Raw genomic sequence first — 17,152 nt, 5'->3', positions numbered from 1 at the left:
TCACCCCACGGCCTCGGGCTCTGGCCCAGTCCAGGTGCGGATGGGCGGGCCGCGGCGTGGGCGAAGGACACCCAGGCCAGGTTCTGCCCCCCTTCCCCGGTCACATGGACGCGCCTTCCGCAGCCAGGAGTGCTGAGTGGAACGAACCACGAGGAGGAGCGGGGGAGGCGCCGAGGGCAGTGGGTCAGCGCCCCGCGGGGCAGGTGGGCGGGCCCCACCGCCCCGAGCCGGCCCGCCAGCCAGTCAGCGGGCGCGGGGGGCGGGCCGGAGGGCGCGCGCGCCGCGCCCCGCAGCGCCCCCTGAGGGGCGGCGGCGGGAGCTGGTTCCGGCTGCGCGCGCAGCGGTGGTGGCGGCGGCGCGATCGACTGGGCTGTAACCGTCGTCCGTCCGGTAGCGGCTGGAGCGGCAGCGGCGGCCGGGTACGGCGCGAGGCGACGCCACAGAGCAGCGGCGGCAGCGGGGACAGCGGCGGCAGCCGGAGACGCAGCGGCGGCCGCAGCAGCAGCAGCAGCAAGACGGACTCGTGGACACGCGCCGCCGCCGCCGCCGCCGCCGGGCCGGGCCGGGTGTCGCGCGCCGAGGCTGGGGGGGAGCCGTCGCCGCCACCGCTACCGCCGCCGCCGCCGCCGCCGAGGTGACTGAGGAGAGAGGCGCCTCCTCGCTCCCGCCGCCGCCGGACTTCAATGCCCAGTCCCCAGCTCGCCAGCGTGAGTGCGCTGCTCCCGGGCGGCCCCCGCTCTGGCTCCCGGGGCCTCGGGGCAGGGGAGGGCGGGAGGCGCCGCAGCCATTAGTGCAGGCCCGAGACACGTCCCCGGAAGGAGGGCCGGGCCGGGGCCGGGGGCGGGGGGAGCGCCGCCGGGAAGCGTGGAGAGCGAGGTTGGGTGAGCGGGGCAGGGGGGGGGATCGCGCGTGTGGGAGGGGGAGGGACTAGTGCTGTGTGCAAGAATGTTGAGTGGGGGGGCGATGTGCGTGCGTGAGGGCGAGAGTGTGAGTTGGGGACAGGGCTAGTGTGCATGTGGGGGGAGAGAGAGCGTGGGGGGGAGAAAGTGGGTGGGGGGAGTTGGGGACAGTCTCTATGTGTGTGTGTGTGTAGAGGAGAATGAGGGGGAGTGCGAGTGGGGGGCGGTAGGGGGGACAGTGTCAGGAGGGTGGGAGGAGAGCGAGTGTGGCTGAGTGTAGGGGAGAGTGGGGGGAGCGTGTGGGAACGAGTGAGTGTGGGGAGTAGGAGTGTGCATGGGAGAGTGGGGTAAATGGGGAGAGTAAGTGGGGGAGAGAGAGTTTCGCGTGCCTGAGGTAGAGTGGTGGAGGGGGGAGAACCTGAGTGCAGAGTGAGAGAGGTTGGGGAGAAGGTGAACGGCAGATGAGGGAGTGTGGAGGTGTGTGCCTGCGACTGTCCAGTCTGTGAGCCGGCTTCCCGGATCGTTTTCTAGGGCCATAGTGAACCCGGGTGTCCTGGGTTAGGGAGTTCTTTCCAGGAGCATCTTGTCCCTGGGTCCTTGGGTTCAAGTAGGAGGAGAGGGTACAGAAGTCTATTCCAGTAGCACTACCATCTTCTGGCTCTGTGACCCCCCCCTCCATATTTCATGACATGGACATGAATTTCCAAATTTGTCAAGCATATGATTGGCATCCCATCCTAGTCTGGGGTTCTGAGAGCTAACTAAAACAAATTTGTGTATTGCACAGACTCTTTTGTAAAGTACTGCTAGTTTTTCAGGTGAGAGGTATTCTATCGTTAGGTAAATTTAAGAATTTTTTTTAGGTTTTAGCTCTTTCCTACCCTTCTGGAGATAAGATTTTAAGAAGTAATAATAATGATAATAATAATGGTGTAATATGTTGATGATGAAGAAGAACCATAGGCTAGTTTATTATTTTCTGGAATTTTTCAAGAAATGTATAAAGTATCTAGTAGTTCTAGCATCATTGTAGGCATTCAGCAAATGCTTGTCTGTATGGAGTCACCAAACTGTAGCCATTGCTGGATTAAATATGGTGGTTACTGGCTCCCTTCCTCTGTATTACAGAGTAGTTTCAGACAGGAAGTGACTGAAATTATGCCTTATTCAAGGTGTAGAAGGAAATTAAGGCTTCAGAATGACACATTATTTTTTTTAATACATTTACTTATTTATTTTTGGCTGCATTCTTCGTTGCTGCACGCGGGCTTTTCTCTAGTTGCGGAGAGTGTGGGCTACTTTTTGTTGCAGTGCGCGGGCTTCTCATTGCGGTGGTTTCTCTTGTGGAGCATGGGCTCTAGGTGCGTGGGCTTCGGTAGTTGCAGCACGTGGGCTCAGTAGTTGTGGCTCGTGGGCTCTAGAGCGCAGGCTCAGTAGTTGTGGCACATGGGCTTAGTTGCTCTGATGCGTGTGGAATCTTCTTAGACCAGGGCTCGAACCTATGGTCTCTGCATTGGCAGGCGGATTCTTAACCACTGCGCCACCAGGGCAAGTCCCCAGAATGGCACATTATTAAGGCTTCATCATCACTTGCCAGTATACCATTATGTTGGTAAAGATAGAAGCTGATTGCTGGTATTCATTTTAAAGGTTGTTTCATAGTGGATAGTGAATGGACTAATCCCTGTCATGGAGTTTTCCCAGATTCTCATGTTTTTTCGGTACGCGGGCCTCTCACTGCTGTGGCCTCGCCCGTTGCGGAGCACAGGCTCCGGACATGCAGGCTCAGCGGACATGGCTCACGGGCCCAGCCGCTCCGCGGCATGTGGGATCCTCCCGGACCGGGGCACGAACCCGCATCCTCTGCATTGGCAGGTGGACTCTCAACCACTGTGCCACCAGGGAAGCCCAAAGTAGGGGTTCTTAATGAAGAGTACCTTGATATGGATTTTATACTGTAATGATGGGAAGTCTCTTAGAAGTTGGGAGTCTTTTCAATACAAGCAAAGAGTAGCGTGGTCCTTTTGGTACTAGACGTGATAGAATTATAAGCAAAAGCATTGGTGTGTAATTAGAAGTCAGAAATTATATTTTTCTTACAGTGTCCTTTTCTGCATCACTAGCATGCTCTCTGCTTTCAGAATCAGTAAATAGTATTGATACTGTTTGGTGGGGGACCAGATTAATTAGTATTAAGTTCCTCCTGTGTACCAGGTGCTTTTTATACTCTCATTCAGTTCTCACAGCTACTATTAAAAGGTGGTAGGTGTCCTCATTTGCATTCATTTGGCACATGTTGAGTGGTTTCTATTTGCCAGACGTTAGGGATACAGTGATGAGCCCTCATTGACTTACAGTGATGAGATGAGAAGATATAGAGACTCAAAGAGGTGAAGTAACTTGTCCCAGCTGGATTAAAAACCCAGGTCAGTCTGACTCCAAAGTCTTTGATTTTTCCACTATACCGTCAACTACCCTCCCTAGGTTGTCTCTCTTTGAGGTTTCTCATCCACACAGTGACCTAGCAGCTTGTACAGATGAGAGATGTTGAAGGTAATGCAGAAGACTGAATGGCTCGAGGCAAGGAGATCATTTAGGAGATGCTGACTTGAGGCTCTTTGGGGCCTAAGTTAGGCTAGGCTTTTATGTGGGTGGAGATTCTGCCTTGGAACTCTCTTGGGGCCTTAGGGTGCTTTGAAACAAGAGTCTTATGAGGCACCTGGGATATGTCTGGGAGAGGAAAGTCAGATTAAAGAAACCCAGCAGCCTTTTAAATGTTTTTTTATTTTGGGGGAAAGAAGAATGTATTAATGGGGCTAAGAGTCAACCAGAAGTTGTCACTTCTTTGTGAAGTCTTTCTCTTTAGCTTTGTGGGATTTTTACCTCAGGAGATTTTGAAGATCAAGTGAGAAAATATATATGAAAGCATTTTGTTAATTATAAATTGAACTACAGACTCAAAGTATTATCACTAAGACTTCTACTAATGCAACAGTTTCTTATATTTAGTAGCTGGAAAAGGCTACTAGCATTTTAGACCACCTATATAAATGAAAAATTTTTTAGAACTGCTGAACCTGGTATATTCTGACTCAGAACAGCAAAAGTCAAACCACTCCCTCCATGAGTCAGGCAAGTAATATTTAATTTGAACGAACCAAATTTATAGGCAGAAACCATTTACAACATCATTGAACTTTGGTGGCACTAGGGAAGAGTAAATGTTTGAATGTTTTTGCACGTAGTTGAAAGCCCATATTTATGTTTTACTTGAAAAGACATTTGTGTGAACAAGGAAAAACATTTACTTTTCTTAAGATGTAACTTTTTATTCACTTTGTCTTTAAAGATGGCATTTCTATATGAGGTAGTTACAGAACACTTTATGGTTTTGAGACAGTTGAAATTGAAGGGAGATTTATTTTATAGGGTTTGACTGTACTGTTCCTTTTTTGTTGGAATGTGGGATTGGTAATCAGTGAAGCCTGTAGAAAAAGCATTTACGAATAAGATGCAGATGAGCAGTACATAAATTTTTAGCTGTTGCTCTTGGAAGAGTGAAACTTAAGTTAGAGGGAAGCCTAAGTTAGGTTGATTTCTTCGAGTGAGATCTCATCAGGTATACTACTTGTAGAAGTTGGTGATCTTTAAAAATTTTGAGCAACTGGAAATCAGGACCCGTAGTTTTAACATAGAAGACTTAGTTATGTTTATTGTATTAGGGTAGTAGTTAGAGATTTTGAGGTCTTGGAGTACTTATGAAGCCCAACATTATGCTTTAGGTTTCAACATTACCGTCTTAAGAATTTTCTGTGTGCTGAATCACGAATCGTATCATTTTAAATTCATAATAACCTTGGGAGTGAGTAAGTGGCATTCTTCCAATTTTACAGATAAGAAAATTGGTTTAGAGATCAGTTGTTGAATCCTAGTTAAAGAGTATCAGTAAATAGATGGCAGTGGATTAAAAAAAAAATTTCCCCTTGGGGCTTAAAGTACTTAAGTCTCTAACCATTTTTCTTTTCCTCCCCAGTTAACTGTAGTCATTTTACAGGGGATTATGTAGGAATTAGTATATGTTAAAGAAATCGCCTTTTTTTTGCTTGAAATTTAGTTTTTAGTTTTTTTTTTAAAGGATACCTCAGTTACTTTTTTTGCTCTTTGGGGGATGTTGCTGCTTTGAGATATTTCTCAAGATACTAGTTGGGTTATATAGAAAATGATGATTATTCTCGAAGTTTGTAAAGCAAGAGTCCTTGATGTTACAGTTTTGATAATTTTGTATCTTGGGTTTGTTAAATGAACAATGGATGCCACCGATTAAAATTACTTGGGAAATGGTGATTTGAGTCTGTTAATCTGGAGTATTAGAAGAGCCTTTTATCCATTTTCAACTTCAGAACTAGTATATATATACAGAGGTGTCTGATAGCTTTCTCTGGTTATCCTTCATTGTACTGACTGAACCACATTCTCTAGCTCCTTTGACTTCCTGGCCACTCTGTTGGGACTTGAAACCTTACAGGATTGCTTGGCGTAGAGCTCAAGTGGATATTGTATCTGAATCTTTTGCTCCATGGAGTTGTAGGGGTCTAGGCTAAACCAGAAACTGTCACTACTCTGACACCTCCATGAGAGAAGCTGCACAGCACTGCAGGCTCTGTCCACTTTCCACAGTTACCCTGTGGAGTTACTAGGACCCAGATGAGAAAATAACCTTTCTCCTGCACATGTTGAGGTGGTTTTCCCTGATCAATCAGTATAGATTTACAGGGCATAAACTCTGCCAGAAAAATGGCTATGAGGGGTTGACAGATTATACCAACTGTTTTTATGTGATTTGAATACAAATGTTTTTTGTTGGCCTGCACTGATTTCTTACCTGTGAGTTCTGTAACACAGCATCTACTCCATTTTAAGTGATCTAGAAACTAAATTTCATTGTTTAAATATAAATTTACATTTTACAGCATTCTTTTTTAAACTGTAGAGAATTTTTAGATTAAGCGTTTCTGTGACCCTTTCTTTGCTAGTTGAGCCTGTTTTGAAAAAATACTTTGACCATTAGAACCCTCTTTACCTTTTAGAGAATTTAATTCCTTTCATGTATTTTTGGGTTGAAATTTCATTCTTCTCAGAAAATGTTAATTCTTTTGGCATAAAATGCGCACATGATATATTTGCTTTAGCAGATCAGATAAATTACTTTATATTTTTATTTCTGCAGTGGTCAAAAATGTTGGCTCTTAACTAATGTATTGTTTGACAAGAATTCAAATTCACAATCAAGTCTGCTTTCTTCTAGTCTTTTCGTTCTGAGATTTGAGTGTAGGTTTTTTTTTTTTTTTTCATTCTTTTACTGGAAACATTCACTAGGTTGTACCACCACAGTCTTTTGTAGATTGAATTTATATACATCTGTTGATATTTACTGTTTTTAATAGCAAAACAAATTGGTGTGTTTCCTTCTTTCCATTATTGGTGAAAAGCCTGTCATGAGGGAACAGAGTGACTGGTTAGTACAGAAGGATATGAGTCATCAGGATTTGTCAGCAAATTGAGAAGGATATGATGGAGAAACAATAGATTCTAGTGACATTCTTCATTCTGCATGTGTGGTTACAAACAAGTTTCCTTTTGGTGATTGGTTTAAATTATTCAAATAATTTAGATCTTTCTGGATGAAGAGCACATCAAATTTAAGTCATAGCCTAAACTCTGAATTGTTTTTCTGGTGAGATGAGATATTCATTTGGAGGTCATCACCAAGCAGAATTTAGTTAAACTTGTATCCATTTACTAGGAAAAACAATTCAGCAATCAGGTAGGTTTTAGTAAGCTGAGAGGCTATTTTTGTGAAGCTTGCTGGTAATTATGGAGCAGCTCAGTAGATCAGAAGATGCCCACCAATATGACAATACTTGTTTTCTCTCAGTGAGCAAAGAGTTACTACTACTCTACTTTTAAAATTCCTGAGCTTTTTTTTTTTTTTTTAATTTATTTATTTATTTTTGCGGTACGCGGGCCTCTTACTGTTGTGGCCTCTCCCGTTGCGGAGCACAGGCTCCGGACACGCAGGCTCAGCGGCCATGGCTCACGGGCCCAGCCGCTCCGCGGCATGTGGGATCCTCCCGGACCGGGGCATGAACCCGTGTCCCCTGTATCGGCAGGCGGACTCTCAACCACTGTGCCACCAGGGAAGGGAAGCCCCCCTAAGAGCTTTTATTACATTTGAATTGGTCTAAAATTCTCAGCATGGTCAAGGCCTCCTCAGAGCTATCTAACTGAAGACTTAGCTCCTTTCTCAAGTCATGCTACCATGGCCTGTCTCTATTTCTATCAGTCTTGTCATAAAAATTCTACCTTCCTCAGAAGTCTTAATTAATCCTACTCCATTCTACTCATGCTTATTTTGTGTCTTCCAAGAATGTAGTTAATAATGAAATTTTAATGCTCATCATCAAATATTTTTCACCCACATTGATTCTTCTAGGTTCTTGATCCTGGATGGTGATTATACGGTATGCAAAGAGAGCTCCACAAATGCTTGTTTTAAGATTAGATGGGCTGAGTTTTAGTATCATTCAGAGCTGGTATATTGTCCCTCATCTCAGTAAGCATTTGGAGGAAGAGGACATGAAAGATTAAATTTTCCTTTCTTTTTTTTTCCGTTTTTCTAAAAAATTATTATTGATTTATTTATTTTTGGCTGTGTTGGGTCTTCGTTTCTGTGCGAGGGCTTTCTCTAGTTGTGGCAAGCGGGGGCCACTCTTCATCGCGGTGTGTGGCCTCTTACTATCGCGGCCTCTCTTGTTGCGGAGCACAGGCTCCAGACGCGCAGGCTCAGTATTGTGCTCACGGGACTAGTTGCTCCGTGGCATGTGGGATCTTCCCAGACCAGGGCTCGAACCCGTGTCCCCTGCATTGGCAGGCAGATTCTCAACCACTGCGCCACCAGGGAAGCCCCTAAATTTTTCATTCTTTAAGTGAGAAGAGAAGGAAAGTGAATCCATGTTGAACTAAGCTGGTAAGCAAAGAATTATAACCCCTTGACATGGAATTATAGAGGTATTTCACCATTTTTACTTCACATTCATATGTAATGTGAAACAACTGCTTTCACTGTATGGTTTCTAAAGACTTTTGAATGTTGTATTTTATGAAAATAAACATCAAGTCATTATTGGGCAATTCAGTTAGTGGGTAGACAGTATATTTTAAAAGGCCACCAGCAGCTCCAAATTGAATTATTTGGGTTCTTGTCTGTTTATTTTGTACTAATACTCAGTGCACAGATGGCTGTGAAGTATAATGTGATTTATAAGAAACAAGTTTAGGAGAGGAAGTGAAGCGTAACTTACTTAGGGGAAACTTGGACCAAAATGCCCTAACAGCAGAAAAATTTCTGGGGCTCAAACAAAAGAATTTATGCTGACAAGATGTAATTTGGAATGTTTTTATTCCGTATCCTGTACATAGAGAGCTTCCTTCCCCCCTTTTGGTGGTGGATACTTGAACAGGACCTTTAAATATGCTCAATATGTTAGACAAAATGGGGAAACGAAAGAGTTAAGCTGACCCATAAACTGCTAAGTTCTGAAACATACATTTTAAATAATGCTAACAATAGCCTGGAAGTTTTTGCTTTGCATGCTGCTCCTGTGCTGTAGGTTATTTTGAAAGGTGATTCAAATAACCTTTTCCCAAGTATGTATTTTGCAACCTGAGGGAACTTGCAGCTGTTACAGTCATTCTAACTGTCCTGATATAGCTCAGAAAACATTTCAGGGTGGTGTTGACAGGGTGAATTCGGGTATCCTTTTGGATTTTTACTACTGAGTTTGCTTTATTTCAATTGAAATTAAGAATCTCAAATACATTTCTTTATTAATGAAATAATTCAGTGGTTCTTGAGTTAGTGTATGTATAGTGATGTTGGAAACTAAAGTAAAATGATTAAGACTTAAATTGTTCTCCAGGAAAATTATTTATCCTTTTGAGATTAAAGAAAGAAGGATGGAGGGAAAGAAGAAAACAAATATTAGGATTTAATTTTATGGGAATGCAGCTGAATTTGAGATAGTTCTCTATAGTATGAAGGAGGTACCACACTTTTTTAGGAAAAGAAGGTGCTTACACTTTATAATAAAGAGGCTTGGGAGTCTTGAAAGGTACATAAACTGAAGTCTTTAAACAAAAAGCACGTGGAGAGGGTAGTCCTGATGATACCTTTCCTTGGGAATGGAAATATGAATGAATAGAATCAATTTAATAGAGCTATTAAACTTAATTTTTAAAAGGTTCACTGAAAACAGTAAGATAATGTTCCATACTAGAATGGTGTTAGGATTTTTAATGTTTTTACTGGTATTGAAATAATTTTTTAGAAAAAGTGAAAATTGGCCATAGTGCTGTTATCTTCATTTAAATTTTATTTCAGAAAGGAAAAATAACATTTTTGGACAAAGAGTTCCAGCTGTAGAATTGCTAATCTTTAGAGGAACAATGGAGTACAAAATTGAAAAGTAAATATTTTCAAGTGTGGCGTGAAAATATTTAATGCAATTTTTGTCTTACAGTTATTTGTAGAGGTAGGAATTACCAGAAAATGACAGCTACTTCTAATCGCCAGGGCACATACAAATTTGAAAACCACTCCCTTTTCATTTGTGTGGGAACAGAGCCCACGGGACTTCAGAAAATAACTGTCACTGTTCTCAGAAGCAGGTGTGATCTGTTGGTTAATTGCTTTCCTTTCCTTTCTGAGTGGCAGGCCATGTATGTCCTGCTGGTTCTGAAGTGTTCAGATATTTTCCCACTATCAAGGTCATACTTTCTTTTTATAGAACTGATTATTGATTTGTGTACTGGAACTTGATTCTCAAGTTCCCTCCTTAAAGAGGAAGTGGAAAAGTGGGAATAACCAAGGGAGTAACTCTGAAACTTTTTTTTAGCAGTAAGAAGCGTGTTGCTATTTTTAGCTTGTTTACAGATATTTTATATCATAATTTCTGTAGAATTTAATGATACCTCTTTCCTTATCAATTCCCCAGGACTGTAGTCAGTAGGGGAAGAGAACTAACATTAATTTGAATGGTCTAATTTCAAGGAGCCAGATGTATTCACTTTTAGTTTGATAAATGCAACAGTAGAGAGGATGAACAAGGATAAGTAGTACAGAGAGTAGAGCTCTTATTTCTACAGGGCTCTGATGAGCTGGGAGTAGGTATGAAAGTAAAAATTTCCAGTTTGAGATCAGTTAACCAGGAAGTGAGGTTTTTGTTTTTGTTTTTTTTGGTACGTGGGCCTCTCACTATTGTGGCCTCTCCTGTTGTGGAGCACAGGCTCCAGATGCGCAGGCTCGGCGGCCATGGTTCACGGGCCGAGCCGCTCCGCGGCATGTGGGATCTTCCCAGACCAGCGCACGAACCCGTGTCCCCTGCATCGGCAGGCAGACTCTCAACCAGGGAAGCCCTTTTTTTTTTTTTTTTTTTTTTTTAATTGAAATTTAGTCGGTATAATATGTTAGTTTCAGGTGTACAACATAGTGACTAGGCATTTAAGTACATTGTGAAATGACCACGTCTATAAGTCTAGTAACCATCTGTCACCGTAAAAAGTTATTATGATATTATCAACTATATTCCTTATGCTGTATATTACATCCCTATGACTTATTTTATAACTGGAAGTTTGTACCTTTTAATCCCCTTCACCTACTTGGCCCAGTCCCCCACCCAGAAGATGAATGGTTTTTTTAAAAATTCATTCATTCATTCATTCATTCATTCGTTCATTCGTTCATTTATTTATTTATTTATGGCTGCCTTGGGTCTTCATTGTTGCCTGTCGGTTTTCTCTAGTTGTGGCGAGCGGAGGCTACTCTTCGTTGTCATGTGGGGGCTTCTCATTGCGGTGGCTTCTCGTTGTGGAGCACGGGCTCTAGGTGCGCAGGCTTCAGTAGTTGTGGCTCGCGGGCTCTAGAGCGCAGGCTCAGTAGTTGTGGTGCATGGGCTTAGTTGCTCCACGGCATGTGGGATCTTCCCGGCCCAGGGCGTGAACCCGTGTCCCCTGCTTTGGCAGGCGGACTCTTAACCACTATGCCACCAGAGAAGCCCCAGAAGATGAGTGTTTAATTAGCAATGTTGAGTTTTCTTTAGTTTACAAGTCTTAACCTCAAATGGTCAAAATGCAGTAGATACAGTAGTACTTTACAGAGGAATTTCCTTGCTTTTCTTTCTTGATGGTTGTGAAGATTTTATGGTCTGTTGTCTGAATAGTCTGTGAATATTGGGTCAGCCTTCTGCGAGTTCTTAACAGTTACTCAGGGCCTTGACTTTTTTTTCCCCACAGACCCCATATCCAGTCTGTGGACAAATCTTTTTGGGTTCCACCTCAAGGTATATCTTGAAACTGATTCATATCCTCTTTACTGCTACTGCTTTGGCCCAAGCTACCATTATCTGTCTCCTGGATTATAGCATCAAGTTCCTACCGGATCTCCCTGCTTCCACCCTTATTACTCATAATCTGTCTCCATATAGCATCTAGAGTGATCCTTTTAAACATAGGTTGTCACTCTTGCTTGAAACCTCTTATTTTTCTCTGAATAAAAGCCAAATACTTCTGTTGGCCTGTAAGCCTCTCCTTTTATTTCTCTGACCCTTCATTCCCTTGCCTTATCTGCTCCAGTAGCACTGGCCCCCTTACTGTTCCTAGAACACTCCAAGCATAGCCCCACCTCATAACCTTTGCAAGAGCTAATCCCTCTGCCTAGAATGCTTCCTCAAATATCTGTTTGGCTCAAAACCCCAGGCCTAGGATAAAAGGTCACTTTTTTCATTGAGGCGTTCCCTGCTAGCCTTATTTAAAAGTGGAATCCCCTCTCCCTTCTGACACTGCAGATTCCCCTGCTTTGCATTTTTCTCCATAGCAGTGGCATGTTTTATTTATCTTTTTCTGCCTGCTAAAATATAAGGTCCATCCTGACAGGAATTTTTGTTTGTTTACTGCTCTTGCTGCCCCTATAAGAATATATGGTACATATTATGTATCCAGTAAATATTTGAATTTATACATTCTTAACTGGCCAAATTGCAGTGTCTAGTCCTTCATGAGAATGAATTCTTTACTGTTGACAGATTATTCATACTTAAGGGAAATGCAGGTGTCTTCAATGAGGTGAAATGAATTTGTTTTAGGAAAAAATTGTTGCAAGGTGTTAGTCTTGTATACCATATTATGCTTTCATGTTGTCTGCTTGGAGAAACCACGCTGACTTAAATTTGTATGACTTCCTGTAGAATTTCTGGCAAGAAAGTAAACAGTAAATGTATACTCGTTCCTCAGACCTTTGCTTTTAGATTTTATTTTCTAAGATCTAGAGTTCTTTTGTACATTTACTTATAATGTACTGTTTTTAATTTGGTGAATACTGGCATAACCTATCAAATTAGAGGGTTATTGCATCATCACTTTAACTTGTAAATAGAGGTGATTTCAGTGGAAAGCTTGTTGTGAGTGGCTTGACAGGATTTTTAAAAGGATGCCCAGTAAGTGTGGGTTACATTAAATGGGGCTGATTTTGTAAAGTTCGTTCATGTCCTTGAATTCTCTATATTTATATTTGAACTTAGAATTACAGTTGCCAAAGCAGGATCTGAATTTTACTCCATAATTTAGTATCTTTAACAAAGAAGAAAACTGTCTTTCTGGAAATGTGTAGGTACAGGCTTGCCAGGGACAGAGGGACTAGCCCTTTTGAGGCTCTTTGTAATTCAGTGGTTATAGCTCTGTTAAGGATGTAATTAAATTGTAAATCATTGTAGGTTCTTTATCACCCTAGAATTAAAAATTAAAGGGACTTCTCTGGCTGTCCAGTGGTTAAGACTCTGCATTTCCAATGCCGGGGGTGTGGGTTTGATCCCTGGTCGGGGAACTAAGATCCTGCATGCCACATGGCGCAGCCCAAAAAAAAGATTAAAAAAAAATTAAAGAAATTAAGGTAATAAGTGTACATGGGAAAAAAACAGTAACTGTTTAGAAGGTATATATTGTAAATCATGCTCCTGGTCTGAGTGAAAACATACTAAGTACTCACAAATATTTCTATATATACTGTTTATATTATCATGTACTTTGCTTTTTTCACTTATTAGTATCTCTTGGCCATCTTCCCACATCAGTTTATATAGGTGTTTTATTCTTTTTAACCTCTCCACGGTTTTCTGTTTTAACACTGTGCCATGGTTAAGTGATGGATATTGTATTATTTCATGCATTTTGGCTTTTGGTTCTCATCTAGGTAGATGTTAGCAGTAGAGCATTGACACTGGATATTTAAACTTGTAACATACCCCTCTTCAGAGTTTTAAGTAGTCTCTGTTGTGTTATTGACTTAGTCTTACTGGCAGTGCACTGTCTTAGCTTGGTAGACCTTTGCTTGCTTGTTCTTGCAGCCCCCTTTCTTCATTCTTCTTGATCTTTTCCCCTTCCCTCTTTAATTTAAAAGGATTTCTCTGTCACAGACCATCGCTTCTAATCCTTCAGTGAAGTCATATTCTTTTGTTAAAAATGGAAATGTTGCCTAGGAAATGGAAATTCCCAAGTTCAACATTTTAAAAGTTAGATTCTATAAAAGATAAAGGGTGGAGAGAATATTTGGATGCATATTTGAATTTGATCACTGTTATGTGTCAAGTAAACCAGCCTCTTCCATCATCTGGTAAATTAAAGTAAAAATCAAATTTTACTTAAGTAGGTAGAGCAGAATCAATGCCAGAGAGAAAACTTCAGAGAAAAGTTTTCCAGTAAGGTATACAGGTGCTGAGTTTATGCTAAAATGTATGGCTCTGTAACTGTTGAGTACTTTCCAGCTGTGGTAGGTTGTTTATGATTTTTTTTACAGACTGTTTGCTTTGCATTCTTATGGGTGTCACAGAAACTAACATTAGTTTATCTGAATTGACAGGTGCAAGAACATTTAACTGTTAATGTGTAGTTGAACTCCTGGGGGAGGGGGAAGGAACAGAAGCTTGCTTTTATCATGCATCTGTTAACACTGATAGAACATAGTGTTTCATTTGGCAGAAGTTCCTTTGCTGGAGATCTCAGTATGGTATTAAGAATTGAAAATCTGGAAATTCCCTGGCGGTCCAGTGGTTAGGACTCTGTGCTTTCACTGCCGGGGTCTGTGTTCGATCCGTGGTCAGGGAGCTAAGATACTGTAAGCCGTGCAGCCAAAAAAAAAGGAATTGAAAATTTAATAATAAGTTATCCTTATCCCTGGGAGTGGTCCTTCCAAATTGAGCTTGGAGGAATAAGATGGGATAAAGGTTGTTCTGTTTTCTGAGAAGACAAACACTGATGACTGGGTAGAAAACTTAATGCTAGAGCTGTAACCTTTTAAGCCTGGCTGTCACTACAATGCTGGTCTTTCAGTGCCTTTCTCAGCTGACACACATATTAGCTGCCATAACAGCATTAAACCAAAGGGATTCAAACAGGTTAGAATTTCCTTGTGTTTTGCTCTGCATTGCACGCAAACCATTGTTCTTTGAGTAGTTATTTTAATAGTCTTTTCTCCCCTTATTATAAGATCACAGAGTTGCAAATGAACATCCAACCAAATATTTGAAGAAAAGTTACACTGTCATGAATAAGATTATGACTTGAAAAATATGTGGATACCTCCATTAGTCAAAATTGGAGGGAAAATAAGACCTAGGTTCTTGTCCTTGATCTGCTGCTAATTAGTGTGGTCTTACTTAAGTCTTTGTAATCTCTCTGGATCCCAAACAGCATCTTTTTTTTTTAAAGGTCAGTGTATTTGATCTCTTAAGTTTCTGCCAGCTTTAAAATTCCTTGACTGTACAAGGAGTACTCTGTGAAATGTGTGATCTAAAGTGGCTGTGTTTTAGGGTTAAAGTTAGAATTATGAGTTAGATTATGAGTTAGGAAGGATGATGGTGTGTATTATGTTTTTGTTAGTTTGAATGTAGAAGTTTTGTGTTTTTACTGTAGTGGATAACTCATTATGCTGAGGTATTGAAGTTCTTACAATGCCATTTTGAATTTCTTGTGTCTCTCATATTTTAGGAATGTTTTAGTTTAGCGCTTGTGTCTATGGTAATATAATCAGAAGTATATAATTTACAAAATAAAATGCCATTAAGAACATCATAAAAAGAAGACTTCAAGATAGAAGATTAGGCTTGAAAGTTTGAGGCTTAGGTTTGTTCTTACTTCTTTCAGTTTCTTCCTGCAGGTGCCTCTGTAGTCATTATCTTTCATTTGTCTGGTCACAGTCATCTTTTTTAGAGTTCTAAATAAGCATTTATTGGTGGCTTAGGGAAGAGGCAAGTAGAAGAACTTAGACCATGTCCCTATTTCCAGAGGAAATGATTTATGATTATGTTGACACTCTGACTGAGCCAGCTATACAGATTACTGTGTTTCAAAAATTCTGCCACTTCTCTTCTTGCCTTGTTTTGGTAGGAATTAATGTTTGGGCAGGAGACTGCTGTGTGAATCATTAACCTTTGGATGCTTTTGTAGTCTTGAGGTAGTGATGTGAGAAATAATAAAAAGATAAATTGGACTAGAAATGAGAGAATGGGATTTGTGTATTAGCTGAGTCAGCTGGAATTGTGGTACCTTGGAAAAAAATACAGGACTTTTCAGAAGAGTCTGAATTTGGGCTCAGCTAATTCATTCACCTTAGACAAGTCACTTTTCTGATCCTCTTTCCTCATTCATCATAGGTAGTTAAAAACTACTTAGAGTTGTGAGGAAAAGAAGATAACTGGTATCATATGAACTTTGTGAACTGGTATCATAAATGGGGCCAATGCATATATTTTGGATTGAAAGAATTAAATCCTCCAAGTGGAATTTTGGTAAATATCCTTCATCCATTTACAGATATAATTTTAACCAAAGATAGTTAACATCAAAGCAGAAAAATAAGAAGATCATTTGATGTGAACTTTATAAAAGAGTCCATGGAGTGAAGTTTTAAGTATCTTTTAATCATTTAAAAATGATTTAAAATGATTTTAAAAATTCATTTTAAAATGACTTGAGTTAGAAATAATATTATTAGTACAGAACTTTATTCAGCCTCGTTTTGAAAAAAGGAAGACATATTTAACTTTTTTTTGGCTGCACCATGCGGCGTGTGGGATCTTAATTTCCTTACCGGGGATCAAACCTGCACCCCCTGCGTGGTGTCTTTTATTTATTTATTTTAGTATTTATTTTATTTTATTTATTTATTTGGTTGTGCTGGGTCTTAGTTGTGGTGGGCAGTCTCCTTAGTTGCGGCACATGGGCTCCTTAGTTGCGGCAGGCAGGCTCCTTAGTTGTGGCTCGAGGGCTCCTTAGTCGTGGCATGCAAACTCTTAGTTGCAGCATGCTTGTGGGATCTAGTTCCCTGACCAGGGATGGAACCCAGGCCCCCTGCATTGAGAGCTCGGAGTTTTAACCACTGGATTGCCAGGGAAGTCCCAAGATATACTTAACTTAAATCTCTGGGTATGTACTTCTGTCCTATTCTTGGTAGATAGCAGTAGTTTAGAAGTGGCACCATTTCAGATGTCTTTGGGCTCATAAAGAATGTATTCTTGACTTTGGGCATTGTGTTTGCTGTCAACCTCCAGTTCATTTTCTTTATGATTGTCTCTTCCAGGTTTTTCGTTGGAATATACGTTGCACATTTATGGCGATTCTGAGCGTGAGGGCAGACTTCTGCCAGGCTCAGCACAGCGTTTCCGCTGACAAGTGAGCTTGGAGGTTCTATGTGCCATAATTAACATTGCCTTGAAGACTCTGGACACCGAGACTGGCCTCAGAAATAGTTGGCTTTTTTTTTTTTTTTATTGCAAGCATATATCTTTTAATGACTCCAGTAAAATTAAGCATCAAGTAAACAAAAGTGGAAAGCGACCTACTCTTTTAACTTGTCTCACTAGTGCCTAAATGTAGTAAAGGCTGCTTAAGTTTCGTATGTAGTTGGATTGTTTTGGAGTCCGAAGGTATCCATCAGCAGACATTGAGGCCCAAATTGAATTTGGATTCAAGTGGATTCTAAATACTTCTGCTTATCTTGAAGGGAGAAGCTTCTTAAAGAATAAACAAGTTGAATAGAGAAAACACTGATCTATAATAGGCATTTTAGTGGTCTTTTTAATGTTTTCTGCTGTGAAACATTTCAAGATTTATTGATTTTTTTTTTTTTTCATTTTCCCCATCAC

General features: G+C 41.2%; 1 protein-coding gene across 1 annotated transcript; it reads left to right on the top strand.

The window, feature by feature from the left end:
* Nucleotides 1–104: 104 nt before the first annotated feature.
* LOC132502701 (uncharacterized) lies at nt 105–17,149 on the top strand. Its single transcript, XM_060118760.1, has 3 exons — nt 105–335; nt 395–707; nt 16,588–17,149. Exons 1-3 carry the CDS (start codon nt 105–107, stop codon nt 16,674–16,676), a joined length of 633 nt encoding a protein of 210 aa, XP_059974743.1. The 3' UTR covers nt 16,677–17,149.
* Nucleotides 17,150–17,152: the final 3 nt, after the last annotated feature.

Source organism: Mesoplodon densirostris, chromosome 2, assembly GCF_025265405.1.
Source record: "Mesoplodon densirostris isolate mMesDen1 chromosome 2, mMesDen1 primary haplotype, whole genome shotgun sequence".
NCBI classification, from domain to species: domain Eukaryota; kingdom Metazoa; phylum Chordata; class Mammalia; order Artiodactyla; family Ziphiidae; genus Mesoplodon; species Mesoplodon densirostris.
Note: the sequence above shows the minus strand (reverse complement) of the source record. Positions and strands in the feature narration are given on the sequence as shown.

Bases quoted from the DNA above. Each gene is read 5' to 3' on its own strand.
- LOC132502701 (XM_060118760.1), top strand. From the start codon at position 105: ATGGACGCGCCTTCCGCAGCCAGGAGTGCTGAGTGGAACGAACCACGA. The intron at 336-394 runs GCGCAGCGGTGG...TCCGTCCGGTAG, and splicing joins GGAGCTGGTTCCGGCTGCGC to CGGCTGGAGCGGCAGCGGCG. The intron at 708-16,587 runs GTGAGTGCGCTG...TGTCTCTTCCAG, and splicing joins CCAGTCCCCAGCTCGCCAGC to GTTTTTCGTTGGAATATACG.